Raw genomic sequence first — 18672 nt, 5'->3', positions numbered from 1 at the left:
ACACGCTTAATTGTGGCAAACAGTCGAGCCTCCAGCGGCCACTCTTTTGTAAAGAAATACTCGGGCAGTCACGGATCTCTGCCACCCCTTGAGGGACGGTAGCAGCCCAGGCTGGATTGCCCGTGCCCAGAGGATTGCACGTACACCCTCGAAACACGCCTTGTTTAGCCTTTTCCCACCTCTGTCGCGTTTCCACCCGGCTACTGATGCGCAAAGGACCTTGCTCAGCCTTGAGAAACTTGCTGGGTTTGGGCGGCCGCGGGACTGGCCGTGGGGTCCCGAGCAAGCAGCTTGCTAACGCAGGTGACGCGTGTGCGTCGAGGGCGGAAAAGGCTTCTTAGCTCAGGAGAAACAGCTCTAATTGCGCTGGCGCGAAGCCGGTCGTTTTCTGAGACCAGTCCTAAATCCCCTTCATCGAAAAGGACAGGCTCTTCCCCGGGCGGCTCGGAGGGGAGGAGGGGTTGCGTTGCTGGGCGCTCGCCTGGGAGGTGATGGCACTTCTGCGCTTACACGGGCTGAGGTTTCAGCCTCTGACTCGCACCTAGGTCTCGGCTGCCTCTTCCAGAAATACGTGGCTTGGTGACGGGCCCTGGGGTCGGTTTATGGCCGCTCTGCCTTAGCCGCTCGTTAGGGCGGATGCGAGCTTTCTGCCCAGCGCGCTGCTTGGCAGCGCCGAGCTCGGCTGTGCCGCTGAAGGTATGGGAGTTTGGGAAGTCCAGCGATCGAGGCTAGTAAATATTCCTGAGGGATGATAGCAAAATGACTTGCTTCTCCCAGCTCAGATAGAGATATTAATATTTCAATACCTCTAGGTTGCAATTTACTACAATTTAAGAAGATTGCACTCTGATAACTTAAAATACCTGCCTTTCGGAGCAAGCTAGACGGTGTCCGGCTACGCGCTGGGCTTTGTGTGGCTTCCAGCTACCGGCGGGCTGGTCTCCAGGGTTGGTGCTGTGCGCCTGCGTCGCTGCCTTCTCCCCAGCAGAAACCGTTCCGTTTTGGCTCCTCTAGCCTCCTCTTTTCGGCTTCGTGTGAATTAATGCCCTCGATATTTAGGTTAGGGTCAGCACATCTGACCAGATGTGAGCAGTGATTTCTGGTTTAAAAATATTGCAGTGCTATTTCTAAATTTTTAATCTCCCTCGGTGATTTGGAGACAGTTTTATGAAACACGGAATTAGGATGGTGCTCAATGCTAAATGGTAAAGGAGATTATATGGATTTAACTCTACGCGTCTGTCACATAACTATTGCCAATCCCATAACTTCCATTTTCTATTAAAAATCCGTTTCCCCCTTTGACCTGAAAAAGCTTTATGGGTAATCTGGATGTCTCTGTTTATGAGGTATTTTTCCACTCTTCACCGCGGCCCCTCACCCGTCCATCTCTAAACCTTCCTGGGAAGAAGATATTTCCCTGTCAGGCTGTGGCTGCTCTCCGACCTTTATTACGGCAGGAGCCTTCCCAAGCCGTGGGCTGGGGTCTGGGGTGGAGATGGTGGATGGAGCCCGGGGCAGAGCCGGGTGGATGACGGGGTGCTGAGCGCAGCGGGATGTTCCTGGCCCGAAGCCGGCAGATGGGCGAAGGGTGGCTTTTGCTACGCGCCTTGCACGCCGCGTGCCCCGGCTCCAGCCATCTTCTGCTTTGCTCGGGCGACAGGCGTTGCCACAAATAGCACGCTGCTGCTCGCACGTGCTTTGTTTTCCTTCCTCTGCCTGCAAATGTGCATTTTTCTCTTTCATGTATTTGGGAGAAGCTCCACGCTGTTCGGATGAAGGGAAATGCTGATTCATGACGACAAACCAGCCCGGAGATGTCACAAAATGACATCTGCAGGGCCGTGCGGTGGCCCCGTAGCTCTGCAAAGCCCGGCGCTGCTGCGCGGGAGGCTCGGCTGGAGAGCTTTACTCCTCTGGTCCATTGTTCTTCCGGCGCTTGTCAGTGAGGGAGGAAAAAATAAATGGCTTTGTCTACTTCTACCTGTGCATGGACACAGGGAAGCGAGTGCACTGGTGTGTGGGGAGATAGGGAGATGCTTTCTTGACCTACAGATCTGTTGTCTTGTGTGGTGGCAGCGCTGGACCTTGCTAGTCGGCTACTCTGTTCCGTGGGTGGCTTTGCTGGGCAGCTCTGGCTGTGCCGCGCCCCTGACGTGGGATAGTAGGGCTCTGAGCAGGCAAAGGAGGGAACTTGTCATTTTAGATGGCGATTCGGTGCAGGTACACAGAGAGCAAGAACCAGGTGCTCTCGCCCCTGATTGCATGGGTGCCGAAAGAGGCACGAGGGTGTCCGTCCAGCTGGGAGAAGGACGGAGAGGACCCTGCTCTGGGAAAAGGGGCGAGGTGTTTTGGGATTTCCCAGCTTGACCCGGTTGAGGACGGCATGGAGCGGGCCGGTGGCACAGCACCGAGCCCGGAGGGACGTGCTCGCCGCTGCCGGGTGCTGGAGGAAGCTTTGTGGGGAGATGCAAGTGGCTGTGGCCGGTGACACTTGGCCAGCCCTTGCTCAGGCGAGCAGCCGTGGTGCGCTCGCCCTCAGAGCCGAGGCAAGGCTATCCGTACGGATGAGGCTTTCCTTCTCCCCCTGCTCCTGTCCCCTCCTCCCCAAGTTAAGAAATCGAGGTCACAGAGGGTCCCCCGTGACTCGTTTTGAACCGGCGGCGCGGTACTGATCTGCTTATTGGCTCTGCAGCACCACGAGCGGTGTTCTCAGCCAGAGCTATTAATACACCCGCCGAGGGCCGCTTTCTATATCCCTGTCCTTCCGCCCACTTGGAAAGAGCGCGACTAAAAAAAGAAAACGGATCTAAGTGACTGGGGGCCTCCTCATCCTTATTTATAGGCAATCTTGCTTGCTTTGGTTGAGAAGGGGGAGCTCATGGTCCTGGAGAGTGGGAAGGAGAGACTGGAGGAGTTGGGTGAAGAGGTCCCTTCCCTCGTTTTGAAGAAGGGAAGCGCTTTTCTGCAGCGCTCGTGGTGCCCTGGAAAGCTGCTCCGGGGCATCTGGGTGGCTGCAAGCTCTGCCTCAGACTGTGTCCTTGAACGCTGCGTGTCTCAGTCTTTGGGTGGTGCAGCGATGCCTGGTGCCCGGCTGCAGCTCGGGCTTAGGGCAGGGGGGGACTGGGCTTCCCCTCCCTCTGGCTCTGGGAGTGGGGAGCAGCGCTGAACCCGCTTTTCCTGCCCCTCTCCTAGGGGCTGCTGCAGCTTTTGGAGGCGGTGGTAGGGTAGCGTGAAAGATCTCTGTCCTGCTCAGCGTTGCCGATGGGCGGCTGCGGGCTGGCAGGGGCTGTGCGGGGAGCCGACGAGGCGCGGGGGTGCTGGCTGCCTGCGGCTCCGGGCTGGGGGACGCTGGGGTTTGCGGGAGAAACGGTGTTGGTTTGTCGTGCTCGGGCGGCGGTTGTTGTTGCGCACGGGTGTCCTCGGGCCTGTGGGTGCCGAGGCACGGCCGAACCACGCGCTCGGAGCCACCTACGCGCGTGCGGCCGTCTGGGGAGGCCTTGGGGGGGATACCCTGGGTACCGCTCCTTGCTTGCGCAGCCCTTAGTTGTCCTGGTTAGGTGCCTGTGATCCCTGATCCGTGCTGCCAGCAAGAGCGCTGGCCTGTGAAGGTGGCCTTTATGCTTCCAGCCCATGCACTGATGCTCCTCTGCTCCCCGGCTCTGCTGCGCGGCGGGGCCAGGGGCTGCGCTCCGGGGCAGCTGTGCCGGGGGGTGCTCGCTGTCCCGGCGGGGATCGGCGACTTCTGCAGTAACCCCCTGCCGTTGTGGTCTCTGCTTTCTCCGCAGCACATGCTGAAGATGTCGGAACCAGCCTCTACTTTGTGAACGACTCTATCCAGCAGGTCACCTTCTCCAGCACAGTGGGGGTGGTGATCCCCTGCCCGGCAGCAGGGTCACCCAGCGCCGTCCTTCGGTGGTACCTGGCCACGGGCGACGACATCTACGATGTGCCCCACATCCGGCATGTCCATGCCAATGGGACTTTGCAGCTCTACCCCTTCTCGCCATCAGCCTTCAATAGCTTTATCCACGACAACGACTACTTCTGCACCGCGGAGAACTCGGCTGGCAAAATCAGGAGCCCAAATATCCGTGTTAAAGCAGGTAGGAGCTCTCTGTGGGCGCGGGGGTTTGGACGAGGTGCTGGCTTTTCTCCGGTCTTCTCCATGGCCTGCCCGTTGGCCCGTCGAGCGCACCCCGCTCGCCTCTGTCTCCCTGGCGTGGGCCAGTAACGCTGCCGACCGGCAGCGTGCCGGCGTCAGGACGGCAGCGCGGCTGTCCCACCCGCGGAGCCGGGCTGTTTTCAGTGGGGATGGGAGCAGGCGGTCCTGCTGCCAGCCGTGTGCCATCGCCGTCCCGCGCGGAGCGGCGGGACCGAGCGCCTGCTGCCTCGCCAGGGCTGCCGTGCCGTGCCGCTCTGCCTGCGCCTTGGGGTGCTCCGGCAGCCCTGCCACAAGGCGCTGCCGGGCGGGTGCCGCTGCTGCCCGCCCGGGGCGCGGAGCACGGAGCCAGGGCTGCTGCGCTGGCCTGTTGCGGGGGGATCGATCGATGCCGCGCGGACGGAGGGCAGGGAGAAGGGCAGGGTGCTGGGTAAGCAGGCCTGCCAATAATACGCGTTTGCGAAACAGCGTCCTGCCCCAGCTGAGAGCCGGCTCCAACTCGGGCCGGTTACTGGCCGGGAGGGGGCCGGAGCGACCAGCGGGGAAGGGACGCGCAGCGCGGGGGTCTCCAGCGGGTGCCTGGAGGCCGTGGTGCAGCCGCAGCCTCGCGGCGGGAGAGCTCCTCTGCCTTTGAGAGGGTCGTCGCACCCGACCACGCGTGGGGGCTTTTCACGGCTGCGGGAGGAGCCGGACCGCATCTGTCCCTGGTGGGGAGACCCCCGCTGTGTCCCACAGCCCTCCTCGAGCCTGTCTGTTGCCACTGTAGCATCCAGCCCCAGCACGCCAAGGCTTATTGAGAAAAAAAAAAAAAAAAAAAAAAGAGGAATATGGCAAAGAGCTGATTCCAAAAGCCATTACAGTAAATTATTGACCAGGTTGAGGAGGGCTAATAGCCCAGGAATGGCTTCATTATGTAACCTATTAAAAGTGGGGCTAGCAGAGGGAACATGACAGAAGTGACTACAGGGTTTTTTATTTTAATACCTTGTACTGCAGAGTAAATTGGTATTAACCCCCTTCTGCAGAGTGAATGATTTACCAACACCATCAGGTTACCTATAAACCACAGCTCGGCGGAGGAGGGACGGCAACAGACGGGGCGTAGTGAAGGCGGGCGGGCAGCACGGAGCTGTTGCCCTCCTTGTGCCGGGCGCCACAGGCCGGGCTTCCCGCGGGGCAGCCCGGGTGCGGCAGGGCGAGCGGCCCCTCGGCGCGGGGCGACGCGGCCGTGTCCTGGGTGGCCTCGAGGGCTGCGGCACCCCGGCCGGCTCCGCGGTGAGCAGCAGGCGATTGCCTGCGCGGGGCTGGCTTGAGCTTCCGAGCGGACGATCGCGGCCCCGCTGGTGCTGGCGACCCTGGGCTCGACGTGGCTTGGAACTGTGGTGTTCTGCAGACTTCCCTGGCAGGGGGTGCGAAGGCGATGGTGCCGGGGGCTGTGGGTGCCCGGGGCTTGGGCGGCAAGGGTGGCAGCTCTGGCTGTCCGGAGAGTTGGCGCTCTGGATGCGCTGCAGGGGAGAAAGCTTGTCTTGGTCCTGGCCTTCCCGCCGGCCGGGCAGCCTTTGCTTCGCTCTCCTCCCACGTGCTGAGGGCTTCCTTGGGATCGTAGCACGTCAGTAGCAGGGCTGAGTCCTGGCTTTCATCGCGCTCTCCACGCTGGGTTGAACGCACCCCTCCTGTCAGTGGGATGTCAGCTGGGAGCCCAGCCTCCCCCCTCCTCTTAGCAGGCGCGATTAGCGGGAGGCACGAGTACGTGGTGGGGGCCCCCGCGCAGGGCTCCGAGGGCCACCGGGACGGCCCCAGCTGCGGCGGCGTGAAGCGCTTCGGCTTTATGGCATTTGGAAATGGCCGTGAAACGTTCCCCCGCTTCTGCTTCCTCCCGGCCTTCTTGCATCCCAGTCGCTCTCCAGTGCTCTGTAACGGCAATGCACCAAGTAAAGCCAATTAAAGCTGTATACAGAAAGCAAATAAATAAAATGCAGTTGAAAACATAAGAAATTGGAAAAATCTCTGGCAGCTTTGGAAAAGTTGTTGGTGAGCACATGGAACAAATCTCTTTAGCCAATTGGAAGCTTTAAGCGGGCTAGTTGTGGCCGGATGTTACCCTTGCAATTATTCCCGGGGGCAGCGAAAGGCCAGAAGCCCCGGCTGCGGCGGCCAGCGTGGTTCGGAGCCGGAGCGGTGCCCGGCCTGGGGCCGGCTGCTGGGGCAGCCGCCGGGGCAAGCACGGGTGCCCGTGCGCGAGTCCTCGCCGGGCCGGGGCAGTCGCGGTGGCGGTGAGCGTGCAGGAGGCCGGGCTGGATGCTCCTCCTGGCCCCCGCTGGCCTTTAAAGCCCGTGAATAAACCTCCTGCTCCCTGTGATTAAGGAGGCTTTTGCTAGCTAATCTGCTTTGGCTCTGCAGTCCCTTTCCGTGGTAGGCTTCTCCCCGTGTCCTCACGGTGCCAGCCCTCGTCCTCCCTGCCGGGGCACCGGGTGAATAACGGGAGCGAGCCGGAGGCCGCTCCGACCCCTCTTCCCTGCTTTCCCCTGGGGCGGGGGGCTCCGCCTGCCAGGAGGGCGGCTGAGCTGCGGGCAGAGGGCTGGCGAGGTTGGGCAGCCCTCTGCACCTTGGAACGTACTGTTTTACGGCTGCCGCTGGCCTCTTCTGCCCGGCAGCCGGTGCGCGGAGCCTGCCGCGACGTGTCGCCGAGCCCCCCGGGGTGGAGCCTGCGCCGTGCCCCGCTTCTGTCCGGACCTCTTGCAGCGGAGCAGGGTGCCCTGAAAGCCTGGGAAACCAAGGTGGAAACACCGTCACCCTCTCGCTGCTTGCTTGTTTGCGCGAGGTATACGACGCGTTGCCAGCGGGCGCTTACTGCTCAGGGAAAACACCTTCCTTCTGGGGCTGCGAAGGAGTTCTATCTTAGGGGGTTTGTTGAGCTGCTTTTGTTCTGGCCGAGGGGTGTCGTTAAATGATGAAGCAAAGGTCTGTCTTGCGATAGCGATGCCCGGGTGCCCGCGTCCTACGGGGCACGATTAGCGTCACCGTAAGGAGGCACCTGCGCTCACTGTGTTTTATACTTAAACTTTAGGAGTTTATGGTGTCTGCATGTGTTGCTGGGCACGGTGACATCTTCTGGTCTTTCTGAAGAGGGTGGGGGGGATCCAGCTTACCTAGCGGGTGCTGCTGGAGGGTTGTGGCCCTGGGGAGTTCCTTGTCACTGGTCCAGGGAGCGGTGTGGAGCTGTCAAAGGGACGTGCGTCTCCCTGAGGAACAGGGCACGTGGAGGGGACAGCTCACGGCTCCCACTGTGGCATGACTTGGAAAATTGTCATCTGCTTCCCTAAATATTCCTCTGGTGGGTTTAGGAGGGTGCCAGGCTCTGCCACAGGCTGTCTCTCCCGGGTGCCTCACCACTGCGTTTTCGGCATGCGTCCAGCGGTGAAACGATTACCTTCAAGGTGGGAGGGTGGACGGTACAGCTATGAAACGCCCTTGGTCCCTGTACTGAAATGTGGGTGCTGCAGACCTCTGCCTTGGCAGCTTTGGTGACTCCAAAGCCAGCAGCTTGCCCTGGTGGCAAGCTGGGGTGACGCTGGGGACCGCTGCAGGGTGCCGGCAGCAGGAGCCGGGCCAGGCGTCCCCTCTGCGCGCCGAGCACGGGGCTGCCGTCTCCAAAGGAGAACCGCTTCCTTCCCCAGGAAGGTGGGCCAAGTGTTTTGGATGGAAGCAGTTTGCTGCTGGGTGGGTTGGTTTGTTTGGGAAACGTGGGATTAAAGCAAAAGGAAGTGTGTTTTCTTCCAGCACTGTCATGCTACCAACCATCTGCTTTTCTCTACAGTTTTCAGGGAACCGTACACCGTTCGGGTGGAGGACCAAAGGTCGATGCGTGGAAACGTGGCTGTTTTCAAGTGCCTCATCCCCTCTTCAGTGCAGGAATACGTTAGCGTTGTGTCCTGGGAGAAAGACACCGTTTCTATCATCCCAGGTAAGAGAGGAGCCACTGTTCTCTTGGAAAATCTGACCTGCTTTGCCATGTGTGAAACTCACTGTCGTGGAGGGTCTGGTTTTGGCTTATCGTCCGTGCCTGTGCTGCCCAAGCAAAGGCTTCTATTGATGACCATCTTGTGGCTTCGCACTGGAAGACGCTGGTGGTGTGAGCAGACGTGTTGTGTTGAGGGTCTCCTTGGTGCTGTGGTTGGTACTTTGTGTATTTCTGGGCTCACAGATGGTTCGTGTAGCGTGGCATGCGTGCCCTGTCCTGGCTTCTCCCGCCCGCCTGCCTGCCTGCGAGCCAGCTCGCTTTGGGTACCTGGCAGCTGGGGCCTGGGCAACAGGAGAAGAGTCTGCCCGTGTCCCGAGTCCTGCGGTCAGAGCTGGTTTTCATGTTGCCAGGACGATGCACAAGTAGATATTCCAGCTTCTCTTGCAAGTTTTCACAGCCGTTTCAGCCATGGGGAAGGGAACTCGGTAAAAAAGGCATCGTGCACCTCTTTCCCGTGCTGGCACCTGGAAGCTCCTTGGCCTCCCTGTGCCACGTGCCTGCCCCGCAGCCCGGACACGTCCCGCTCAGCGCTGGCTTTGATCTGCGGGCAGGGGGCCTGTGGGAGGGACGGCAGCGCCCGTCTCTGTGCAGGGACTTTGCAGCTCTGGGCGTTTTGCCCCTGGGTAGTGCCCCGTGAGTTTTTGGCAGGGGCAGAGCGCCCTGGGTTCCCGTGGGAGCAGAGAGCCTCTGAAACCAGGGTCTTTCCGCAGCCGGTCCCCTGGGGAGCGGGGAGGAGCGGTGGCCGGAGCACTGATGGGGCACGACTGGCCCGTCGCAGGCTTTGAAGCAGCACGGGGGCTGCGGGTGGGTGCTGGGCACGGCGTGGGGCCGGCCCCGTGTCCCCGTGTACCGGGGTGACCTTTTGGCTCCCTTCTCGGAGCCGGTATTGATGGCAGCGCTGGCTGCCCTGCACAGCGTGTGTAAGCTAGTAGTAACGCAATCAATACTGCTTTCCCCAGGGGGATCCAGAGAGAATTAAAGGATTTTGCCCAAAGTGAATGCTCTGTGCTTGATATTTGCTCACAGGTCAGCAAGTCCCGATGCTCCTCCAGGGCTCAGCGTTGCTACGCTGGCAGTGCCGTGGGGAGCAGACGCAGGGGGGCAGATGCCACCGGCAGCGGGTGCGAGCCTGGTGCCTGCCGGGGCAGCTGCTGACCGAGCGCGAGAGGCGATTTGCTCTAATCCCTCTTGCAGGCATGCTTCTTTCTTAAGGAGCTTAAGAAGCCGAGTGCTTCACCTGGAGGGGGGTGACTGGTTCTCCGGAGGGCTGCGGTGGCTCTTGCCGGTGGCCCGTGCCTCCTGAGTGCAGCTAATCTGCTGACTCAGCACAGCCCAGGCACTCGGAGGCAGGCGAAGGGAAGCGGTGCTCCGGGGCTCGTGCCGGCGAGCGATGGCGCCCGGGGCCGCGATGCGTCGGCAGGGCCTGCGTGCAGCCCCCCGCGTGGCGGGGGAGCCGGGCTGAGTGCCTGACCGGGGAGCACGGGCACCCCTCCCCACAGGGGCTGCGCCCCGGCCGGCGCAGGGCCCGTCACGGTTTGCGGCGCCGGGGCCGGGAGCCAACTGCCTTCCTGCCATCGGGACCAGGTCGGCAGAGCCTCTCCTCCCCGGCACTGACCCCTCTCTGACAGTCTGGGGATGAAATACGAGGCGAAACTCTTAGCCTCAGGAGCGCGGTCTTCCCCGGACGGGTGTTCAGGGCGATGAGCTTGCGTTGATCAGCAGCCAGACTGCGTCCGCAGCGGCCTTTTGCCCGGAAAGGGAGATTCTTGCTTAGCAAATGGCCTCCTCGAGTACGAGCCTGTGTAAGGAGCTTCTGGCACTTCAGGGTGTTCTGGAGTACTGCAGAAATGTCCGTCTCATTTCGGTAGGTGAGAAACCTCTGGGTGGTCCAAGAGGCCTGTTTAAAAGCGTGCTTGGGGAGGCTGGCGTTTGGAAAAGGCACGGCACCCTTTGGCAGGGTGCAGACTGGCACCGCAGCCTCGCCAGCCCTTCTCTGCTCGGCTCCAGGAAACGCTTGTGTCTGCGTGACGGAGCGAACGCAAGTGGGCTTCGGTACTGCGGAGGGGTTCGTGGCACCATCCCCTGGGGCAGCGAGGGCTGGTGATGCTCTGCCCTACCCCAGGCTTGTGCCATCTGAGCGGGGCACGGCGAGGTCCACCGGCGCGAGAACCTGCGGTGCTCGTTCCTCGGGGGCTGGCGGTGCCGTGCCGGCTCTGGCAGCGCTTTCTGGAAAGGCGGCGGTTGCTCACACCGCCCGGGGTTCTGCGGGGTGAGGCGGAGCGGTGCCCGTGCTCCTTGTTTGCGGAGCGTGGCTGGTTCGCTCGGCAGCAAGTTTGTCAACTGAGCATCCGTGCGCTTGTGTGATCTTAACCAGACTTGTTCTCAAGTTTGCTGTGGCAGTGGATTTTTTAATATGATGATTTAATTAGAGTGGAACGATTTTAACATTCTAAAGCAATAATTACCCTAAAGACAGAACATATAAATTGTGTTACAGTGCAGAGTCAACACAAGCAAACATGTTTTGCTGTTGGATTACAAATATAGTATCTGCCTGAAGCTTATATTTTTATTGCTCTTGTGTTAGAGCTAAAACTGGCTTTGCTGTTACCAAAAACATGGTCTTGTCTTGACCTCTGGTGAACCTCTGCTTCTGTCCTAATTCTGAGCAAGGAAGACGAGGAGAGGAGGAGGAGGAGGTCCCTGCTGTTTGGAGTGCACGGCGTGAAGGCTGAGAAGAGCTGAAACGCGGTGCTGAGGCCCGATAGCTCCCGTCAGTCGCAGATGCGCTTTCAGAATCGTAAGAGCAGGCAGTTGCGCAGACGCAGCGCTGCACAGCTCTCCTCCAGTCAGCCTACGGAAAGAAAAGGTGTGTGGAAGTCCCGCAGCTCTCTCCGAGGTACACCCAAGCCGTATTTACGGCTGGCTGCGTAACGTGGCGTTCTTTCCTAACTTTAGCGTGCCAAGCTCCCTGCTTTTCCCGAAACTTTCCTCTAGTGCTTCCTGCGGAAGACTGTGCATCTCCCCGGCAAGTCTCGGTGCAGCAGGGGATAAACAGTCCTAATGCGCAGGAGCGGGAAAAATCTCCATCCGGACCTCTCTGTGGCAGAAAACTCTGTTTAAGTTGTTATTTTCACGGTAAATGTCCGCTTTCCGTAGCGTGCCTGGTTTTCCCTCCGCCAAACGGGAATATTTTGTAGCTCAGAAACAGGGAGAGCGAGCGTTTCCCCTGGGGCTGCTGTTCTCGCGAGCTCAGGCCCGCGGCTCCGTACGTGGGCCGGGTGGCCCTTTTGTGAGCTTGCTCGGGTTCTTTTCACGCTTAATTGGGATTACAGGGCTCCCAACCTCTGCCGCTGGGCCTTCGAGCCGTGTCTTTTCAGACAAGCCTTGCTGCTCTTTTGACGGCGGTTTGCTGGTGGGTGAAGGACCTCCGCGGGGCCGGAGACGCCTTGCCGGCAGAAAGCCCCGCCGGCGAGCGGTCTGCTTGACCGTGGAGGTGCCTGGGCGAAACCCTCCGTCCCCGCGGGGGTCCCGCCGCTGGGGGACGGGCCGGCGTGGTGGGACGCGGGCGGCCGCGCCCTGCGCGGCGCGGGGAGCCCGGGGCGCGCGGGGCCCCTTGCTGGGGTTGCCGCTGCCCTTACCGGCCCGGGAGGGCTCCCCTTGCAGAGGGTGCCTCGCCTGGCTCTCTTCCGCTGGAGCCCCCGGCGAGGGCGTCTTCTTGGGAGCGCCCGCTGGGTCTGCGTTGGACGAGATCTCAAAGCAGTTGCCGGGAAGTGCTCTGGGTCTGCCTTGCCCTGCTGCAGTAGGGGGTTTTGGTGGGGAGTTGCGTTATTTGGTTAACTCGGCAACGCTGTAACTTACCCTGAAATCAAAGATGAATTCTTTATGGAAGGTTATCCCGCACATAAATCATCATTAGTGCAGCTCATTTTTGTTTAATGCCTACCTAACTGTGCTGTAGTCTAAAAATGTGTGTTTAGTGAAGTCAAGGGTTGCAGAGAAATTATAGGGTTTTCAAAAACCCATTTGCTTTGCTGGTGCTCACATCAAAATCAATCTTGCCTTTCGTTCCCAGCCTTGTCGCAAACATGCAGCACCACTCGCAGGACTCTGGCATTTAATGTAGGCTGGTGCTTACTCGGAGCAGAGCAGCAGTGCTTACAGAACCGGGGACTGTGTATAAGATTGCGCTTCACACCCGGGCTGTGATTTCAAACTCTGTTGCTATTGATGAATCTTGATATGTATCTGGGGGGGAGAACAAGGGAGGAGGGTGGGAGGACTGCGGCTGAGCAGAACGCTTTACAGGCCCCTCTCCCTTTCCCATAGGGGAAGAGGGAGAAAGAAGCTCCTGCTACAAACCGGTTTAAGAACTCAACGTGGTAAACAGCTTTTTTTAAATTTTTAAAGCACTATCACCAGGCTGGGTAATGTGCAGAGTCTCGCAGGCACGTGCATGGTTTGGATCTGGCTTGGAGGAACTGTGTGGCACATGCGACTGAAGGTGCTTTGGTCGCCGTGCTGTGGTGGTCGTGGCACAGAAACGGAAGTTCGTGGCACTGACTTGTCTCTCTTCAGGCATTGCACGGCCGTAACTCGATGTCAGCAGCCACAGGTCCTGCAGAATGGGGTGCGTGGCAGCCGTGCCAGCGTGGATCCGACGTACGTGGGCACTCTTGGAGTGCGTGTCCAGCTGCAGTTGGCAAAAGCAAGTGGTGATGTGGGGAGCTAACTTGAGACACTAGAAAGAGTGGATTTTTGAGCAATTGTCAGCCCTTCCTCTGCTGTCGAGACGTGCTCACTTGAGCATTGCTTGGCTCTTGCGACCCTGTGAGCACGTGCGTGCCTGTACGCTTACACCCAAGCCGTTGCTCGGCTGGCTCAGTGGTGTAAATGTAGCCGGGCTTGCCTGCCTTGGCACAAACACGTCACCCGCCCAGGCGGTGCCCGCTGTGCTACCGGGAGCGCTGCACCGGGTGGGAAGGATGGCCCCGAGGATGGCTGCGTGGCGTCCTTGGGCTCCGGTCCTTTTGGCCGTCGGGGCACACCTGCACTGGCGCATCCCGAGAGCGCGGCGGGATTTGCCTCGGGAGGTTGCGTGCTCGGCTGGGACGTGGGCGTCACTTGCGTGCGCGGGCGTAACTTTGTCGGGGTGCCCCTCCGTGGAGATCTAAAGCGGTGTCCTCATGGGTGTAATGGCATCGCTTGGGCCGCGAGGGAAAGCCGATGGCATTTGTCGTCCCACCTTGCCTAGCCTGTCGGTAGCCTGTGACTCGCGAGGGCGGCGCAGGAGAGCAATGATTTGGAGGCAGGAAGCGTTACTGGACTGGCAAGCCCGGAGCTGAGCTGCTATTTGATGCTTCAGTCTCGTGTACTTGATAGATCGTGTTGGAAAAAATCTAAATACAGCGCTTCTCAAGGTACAGACATTTCTCAGGGTGCTGCTTTTTTCAGCAACCCGAATACATATCCTTTGAGGGCTGCGGATACTTGGATGTGCTCAGCTAGTCGTTGGATATCCGCAAAGTCCTTTCTCTGGAAAGCAAAACGTAAAGCTTGCCAGAAGGATGAAACTGAAAAAAAAAATTAAGTTGTGTGAAGTTTTAGATATGTTTTTGTGTATGTTCTTGATTAGGCAGTAGCCTTTCAGGAGTTTCGAAAATATCTAAGCTGATCTGTTTGCGGTGGTTCAGATGTGAGCTTAATGTGACCTGAGCAGTCCTTTCTGTCCCATCCTCTGCAGTGCCCAAGGCTGTTTATGGGATTCTTAAACTCATCTCAGCAACTGTTTAGTGATGTGGGAAATAAAACCGCAGCAGCTTCCTCATGGTTAAATGCGGCCGTTCACCCTGAAGATGTATGCTCTCTCCTGCTGTACCTTGCAACATCTGCCACCCGTTACATTTTTCTCTGAAATATTAGAAGCGTAACAGTACACAAATTCCGCTGCGATCCCTCCCAAGACGTGGTGAGTCGAGGGAAGCAGCATGAGGCTACTGGCAATTAAACACCCGGCGAGGATCGATGGGTGCAGCGTTCCCTCCCCGCCGGGCTGCGGGAGCGTGGCCGGGGTGCTGTGTGCTGGGGGGCGCGGAGGGACGATCCAAGGGGCAGCAGAGCCAGGACCTGGATAATTCAGCATTGTCCTTGTATCAATAGGCTTGTTCTGGGAGACGTCAGCCTCCTGTTACTGGAGGAAAGCTGGAAGCTGGGACCGAATAAACACGGCGAGGCGAAAGGCAGTCCTTGTTTATGTGTTTGTCTTCAGCGAGATGGTTTGGGGACAGGAGATAAGTTACCGAGGATCGTTACCGGCTGTTAGCATTTTTATTGGGTTGTGCCTGAATGCGGAATAACCCCGGCTGGTTTGGAGCGAGGTGCCTGGGAGCAAGCAGCCTGCGGGTCTGAGCGCGCTGGGCACGAGGCCGCCCCGCGTGGGGCTGGTGGCTGCGACCTGCCGCTTCCCCCAGGAGAGGGGGGCCCGGGCTGCTGCCGTCTCCTGCCCCGCTCCCTCCCGGTGCGTGCACGGAGCGATCCGCCCAGACAGCTCCGAGATGAAAGCTGTGACCGTTGGGCAAAAGGCTGGCGAAGAACTGGCCTTTTCAATTAAATTTTGTAGCTTCTGCCTGGGACGGGTTGACTCGCAGCGTGGAGCAGCCTGATGTGATTTAAACGAGCGTTGTCCTACCCTACCCTGTCTAGGGGTGCTGCAAAACCTTTTCCCCCGTCGATCCCGAGATCTCTAAAGGTGTCCTGGCTTCTCCCCCACCCCTTGCCACCCTCTCTGGCTGCGACATGTGCCCAGACCTGTTACAGAGGGAAGTAGCTCCAGGCGTTATTCTCACCAAGTGGGGTGAGATTCTGTCTGAAATCATTTCATCCTTCCCCAGAGACTTGGCGTGAATTTTATCTAATCGCCATGGCAACAGATAAAAAAAGGTGTGAGCACATCCTTTTGCTGTGATAATTCAGATTTATATATTCAGATCAGATTGGAGTTGGAGATTTTAAAAGGAGCAGATGCAGCAGAAGGTGTGACTGCAAATAATGTGGCGAGAACGTTTGATGATCCTGCCCTTTAAGAGGGGAGAGAGCTCTCCTGCAGGTTTTTTTTGAATATAATTATTCCATCAAATCCACTTTAACAAGGACTCATTATAGCCCTGATAATGCAGAGTCACGTTGGAGACAATCTCGCGCACGCATGCACACACGCCGAGAGAAGGGACTACAACAAGTAAATAAAATGCCTGGGAGCAGCGGGGCGCGAGCGCCCCGTCGCTGCGGCTGCCCCCACGGAGCAGCGCCCGGGAAGCGCCGCGGGCCGGCCGGGGCTTAGCCGAGGCCTGGCTGCCCCGCTCCGCGTGCCGCTGCCGCGCGGCGCCGTCAGGCGCTTCCCGGCTGCCGCGTGCTCCCGGCGCCCGGCCGCGCTGCGGCGGCCCTGCGCGGTCGGCGTGCGGGAGGCAGCCCTCGGACGGATCGGGCCCTCGGATCCTGGGCGTGCCGTGCAAGCGAGCGCTCGCGATGAAAGGTCGGGGAGCTGCGGGTTGCCGGAGGCCCCTTTCCTGGGTGCGGCTCTGGCCGCTTTCCCCTGGCGCGAGAGGCCTGATTTTGCAGGGCGGGCTCGGCCCCCCGCGCTGTCGCCCGTGCAGCAGGTCTCAAATGAAGAGTTGCCCGAGACCGCCTGAGCTTGGGCCGTCCCGAACGAAAGCTGTTTGCTGCTTCTGCTGTGCTGGTGCAGCTTCTGCAGGAGAGGAATGCTTCATCTGAGATCAGAGCAAGGAGTCTTTGACGGCTTTCTCTGCAGGGTAGAGAAGACAGGATGCGGAGGGTTTTGGAGCAGGAAAGGTGCTGCTGATCCAGCGCTTGGCATCCCAGTCCCACGTGACGTTCTTGCCCCCGCTCCACGCCCTGAGGGGTGATAGAGCACGAGCCGAACACGGCATGACAAGCTCCAGGGCATGAAATACAGAGGACTAGCCGTTCCTGGAGCTGCCATCTCTTTGCGTACCTGTAAGCGTAAATCTTTGGCCGCCCCGAGGAGCAGTTGTGCCATAGGGAAGGGAGAAACGGCGCGCAGAGGGTGGGGTGGATGGCTGAGGGTTTGGAGCGGAGGCAGGTGGGCTGTAAATCTCTGCCTGACGCCTAACCCGGACCCAGCGAGAGATTTGTTTCCTACATTGTGCCGCTGGCTCCGTATCTGCCTGAGCTGCCGAGGGCTTAGGATCCACGTCGAGCTCTGCGGTGGCGGAGGCGAGGGGGGTGATGGGTGCCGGGGAGGCCTTGCCACATCCCTGCGGCAACTTTGGTGCTGCCGGAGCTCGGCACGCGGACCGTCCCAGCCGAGGAGGGGAACGCGCGCAGACCCCCAGGAAGCGCAAGAGCAAAGGGGGGTGAGTGTCTGCTGGGTGCCCCGCTTGCTCCTTTGCAGGGGAGCTACCCGAGGAGGAGCGTGCCTTTTTGGAGACAACAGCTATGGTACCCGCTGGGCGCAAACCCTCAGCAATGACTCTGGCATGAGGATTGAGACGATTTATGTGAAAGAAGTTACTGGAGTGCAGAGAGCAGGAGGAGGAAGAGATCAGCAGGAGGAGAGGCAGGGAGGAACAGTCTGTTAGTGGCAGCCAGCAGGATGCGTTGCGTGGACTCTCCCGAGTCCCAGGGTGACTCTGCGTGCCGGGGTACGTTGTTCCAGTTAAGCTCCGAATTGCAAGGTGCGATTTTGCAGGAAATTGCAGAGAAGTTAGGAACAAGAGGAAAGGCCACTGGAGCACCCCGCCGGTGGCATGTGGGAAGGGGAGCGAGCTGGGCAGGAGGGGTTCGGAGGTGCAGCCGGGGGCTGATCAACCTCCCGTGGTGACGCGTGTGCTCTGCCGTACGGGTGGGCTGGGCTTGCCCGGAGGAGCTCGGAGACCCTCGGACCAGCCGCTGCGTATCCGTGCGAGAGGCTTCTCTGCTGAGAACCATCCCTCGGAAAAGGTTACGGGGCCCAGCTCGCAGCGGGGCTGAGCTGCGTAACGAAATCCAGTGCTATGCGTGCCTTCTGCGCCTTGCCGAACCTGCCGCTGCTCCTTACTGCCGGCGCACCTGAGCTTAGGGGTACAGGCCCTTGCCGAATTACAAGGGCTATGGCCTTGCCTCCCTGTTCAGAAGGCGTTTGCTAAATTGCAATGCTTTTGTGCATTTTAAAGAGCCTCCTGCTGAAGGAGAGCCAAAATCCTCTGGGGTGTGGGTTTCTGTAAGGCCCTGGAGCAGCTCAAGCTACCGCTGCGATCACCGCTCCGTGTGCCAGGCGGGACGGCGGGCACGCTGGGCGCGGGGGCTGCAGCCCGGCCGGGCTCAGGGGTGCTGTGGCGGGGGGGACTCTGTACGGGGGCGCAGCCCACGCTCAGCCACGGGCCACCGCGCCGAAGGGGTCCTCGGGAGCCAGCCCTCTGCCGGGAGCGCTCTGCAGGGCTGCTACCGGCTCGACGGGCTTGGAAAGCACCAAAAGCCCTCTGAAAACGCCTAAGCCAGCTCTGAGAAATGGGCTTGGGGGAGAGGGTTGGCTTCACCAGCTGCCTGCTGGCGTCTTCGGGTTCTCCACCCTGCCCGAATCTTTTTTCCTTTCATACCTCCTTTTTAATTGTCCTCTAATGGAGTGAAGACGGTGCTGGCTCTGGTCCCGCTGCCCCAAGGTCTCCCCAGGGCGCTGCGCCTACCAGGGCAGCATGGCAGTAACTGCTACAGCAAAGCCAAGCCATGTGAAAACTGTACAGGTCCAAACTTCTTTTCAAACCACATGTTCTTATGAGCTTGAGCCACCTGCCCCTGGGGCCTCGTGCTGGGCCGTGGAGGGAGAGGAACCGGCGCCGTGTGTAGCAGAGCTGAAGTCATCGCCGCTTCGTGCCGTCGCCGCTGATGTGTCCACCGGGGAGGCTCACGCGTGCGTGGCCAGCTCATCCTGAGCGGCCAGGAGCAGGGCGGGGGTGCTCGCCCGTGGGGGGGGTGGGGGTGGTGGTGCGGGTGTGCATCTTCCTCCCCGCCCCCCCCCGTGCACCCGCGCGCATACACAGATGCAGAAACAATCACGGTCATTATTCCTACCATGGTGACAGTGACAGTGGCAGAGATGCCAGCTTCCTAACACAGACGGCTTTATTTCATCTCCTCTGTTTTTCAAAGCCTCTTTCATTTTGTATGAGGAGACAGATGTGAAGGGCTGCAGGCTGATAAATTCTGCTGTCTTATGAAAAGAGAGGGTGGGTTTTTGTTGTGGTTGCTTCTCTTCCTCCCTCCCCAGCCCCCTCCCGGCAGCGCAGTGGCAGCCGCCTTCTGTAGAGGATGCTCCCTGCTCCTGGCGTGGGACGCCGTCTGATGGTCGCCTCGCCGGGGCAGGGAGGGCTGAGTGCCCTGGCTGAACTTGCCGGCGGCTAGCAGGGCTGGGCTTTGGGTGGGGACCCTGGGGTTGTGGCGGCAGGCACCTGCCTACAAGAAAATGAGCAGAGCG

At 59.8% G+C, this 18672-nt stretch overlaps 2 protein-coding genes across 3 annotated transcripts in view; one reads left to right on the top strand and one right to left on the bottom strand.

Annotated features, from left to right (window-relative positions):
- The window catches only part of ZW10 (zw10 kinetochore protein), a 227747-nt gene that overhangs the window by 154959 nt on the left and 54116 nt on the right, over positions 1 to 18672 (bottom strand). The gene's annotated exons all lie outside the window — the stretch shown is intronic.
- The window catches only part of DSCAML1 (DS cell adhesion molecule like 1), a 104831-nt gene continuing 89965 nt past the window's right edge, over positions 3807 to 18672 (top strand). Inside the window, exons 1-2 of one of the 2 annotated variants that reach the window (XM_075521362.1) lie at positions 3807 to 4106; positions 7980 to 8126. In XM_075521362.1, coding sequence (XP_075377477.1) covers positions 8024 to 8126 — 103 coding nt within the window. In that variant the 5' untranslated portion in view covers positions 3807 to 4106; positions 7980 to 8023. The remainder of the gene's footprint in view (positions 4107 to 7979; positions 8127 to 18672) is intronic. The other variant, XM_075521363.1, reaches the window with a different exon arrangement.

The sequence above is a fragment of the Mycteria americana genome, chromosome 19, assembly GCF_035582795.1.
Source record: "Mycteria americana isolate JAX WOST 10 ecotype Jacksonville Zoo and Gardens chromosome 19, USCA_MyAme_1.0, whole genome shotgun sequence".
In the NCBI taxonomy this organism is placed as follows: Eukaryota; Metazoa; Chordata; class Aves; order Ciconiiformes; family Ciconiidae; genus Mycteria; species Mycteria americana.
The sequence above is the reverse complement of the archived record's forward strand: the minus strand, read 5'-3'. Positions and strand labels throughout refer to the sequence as shown.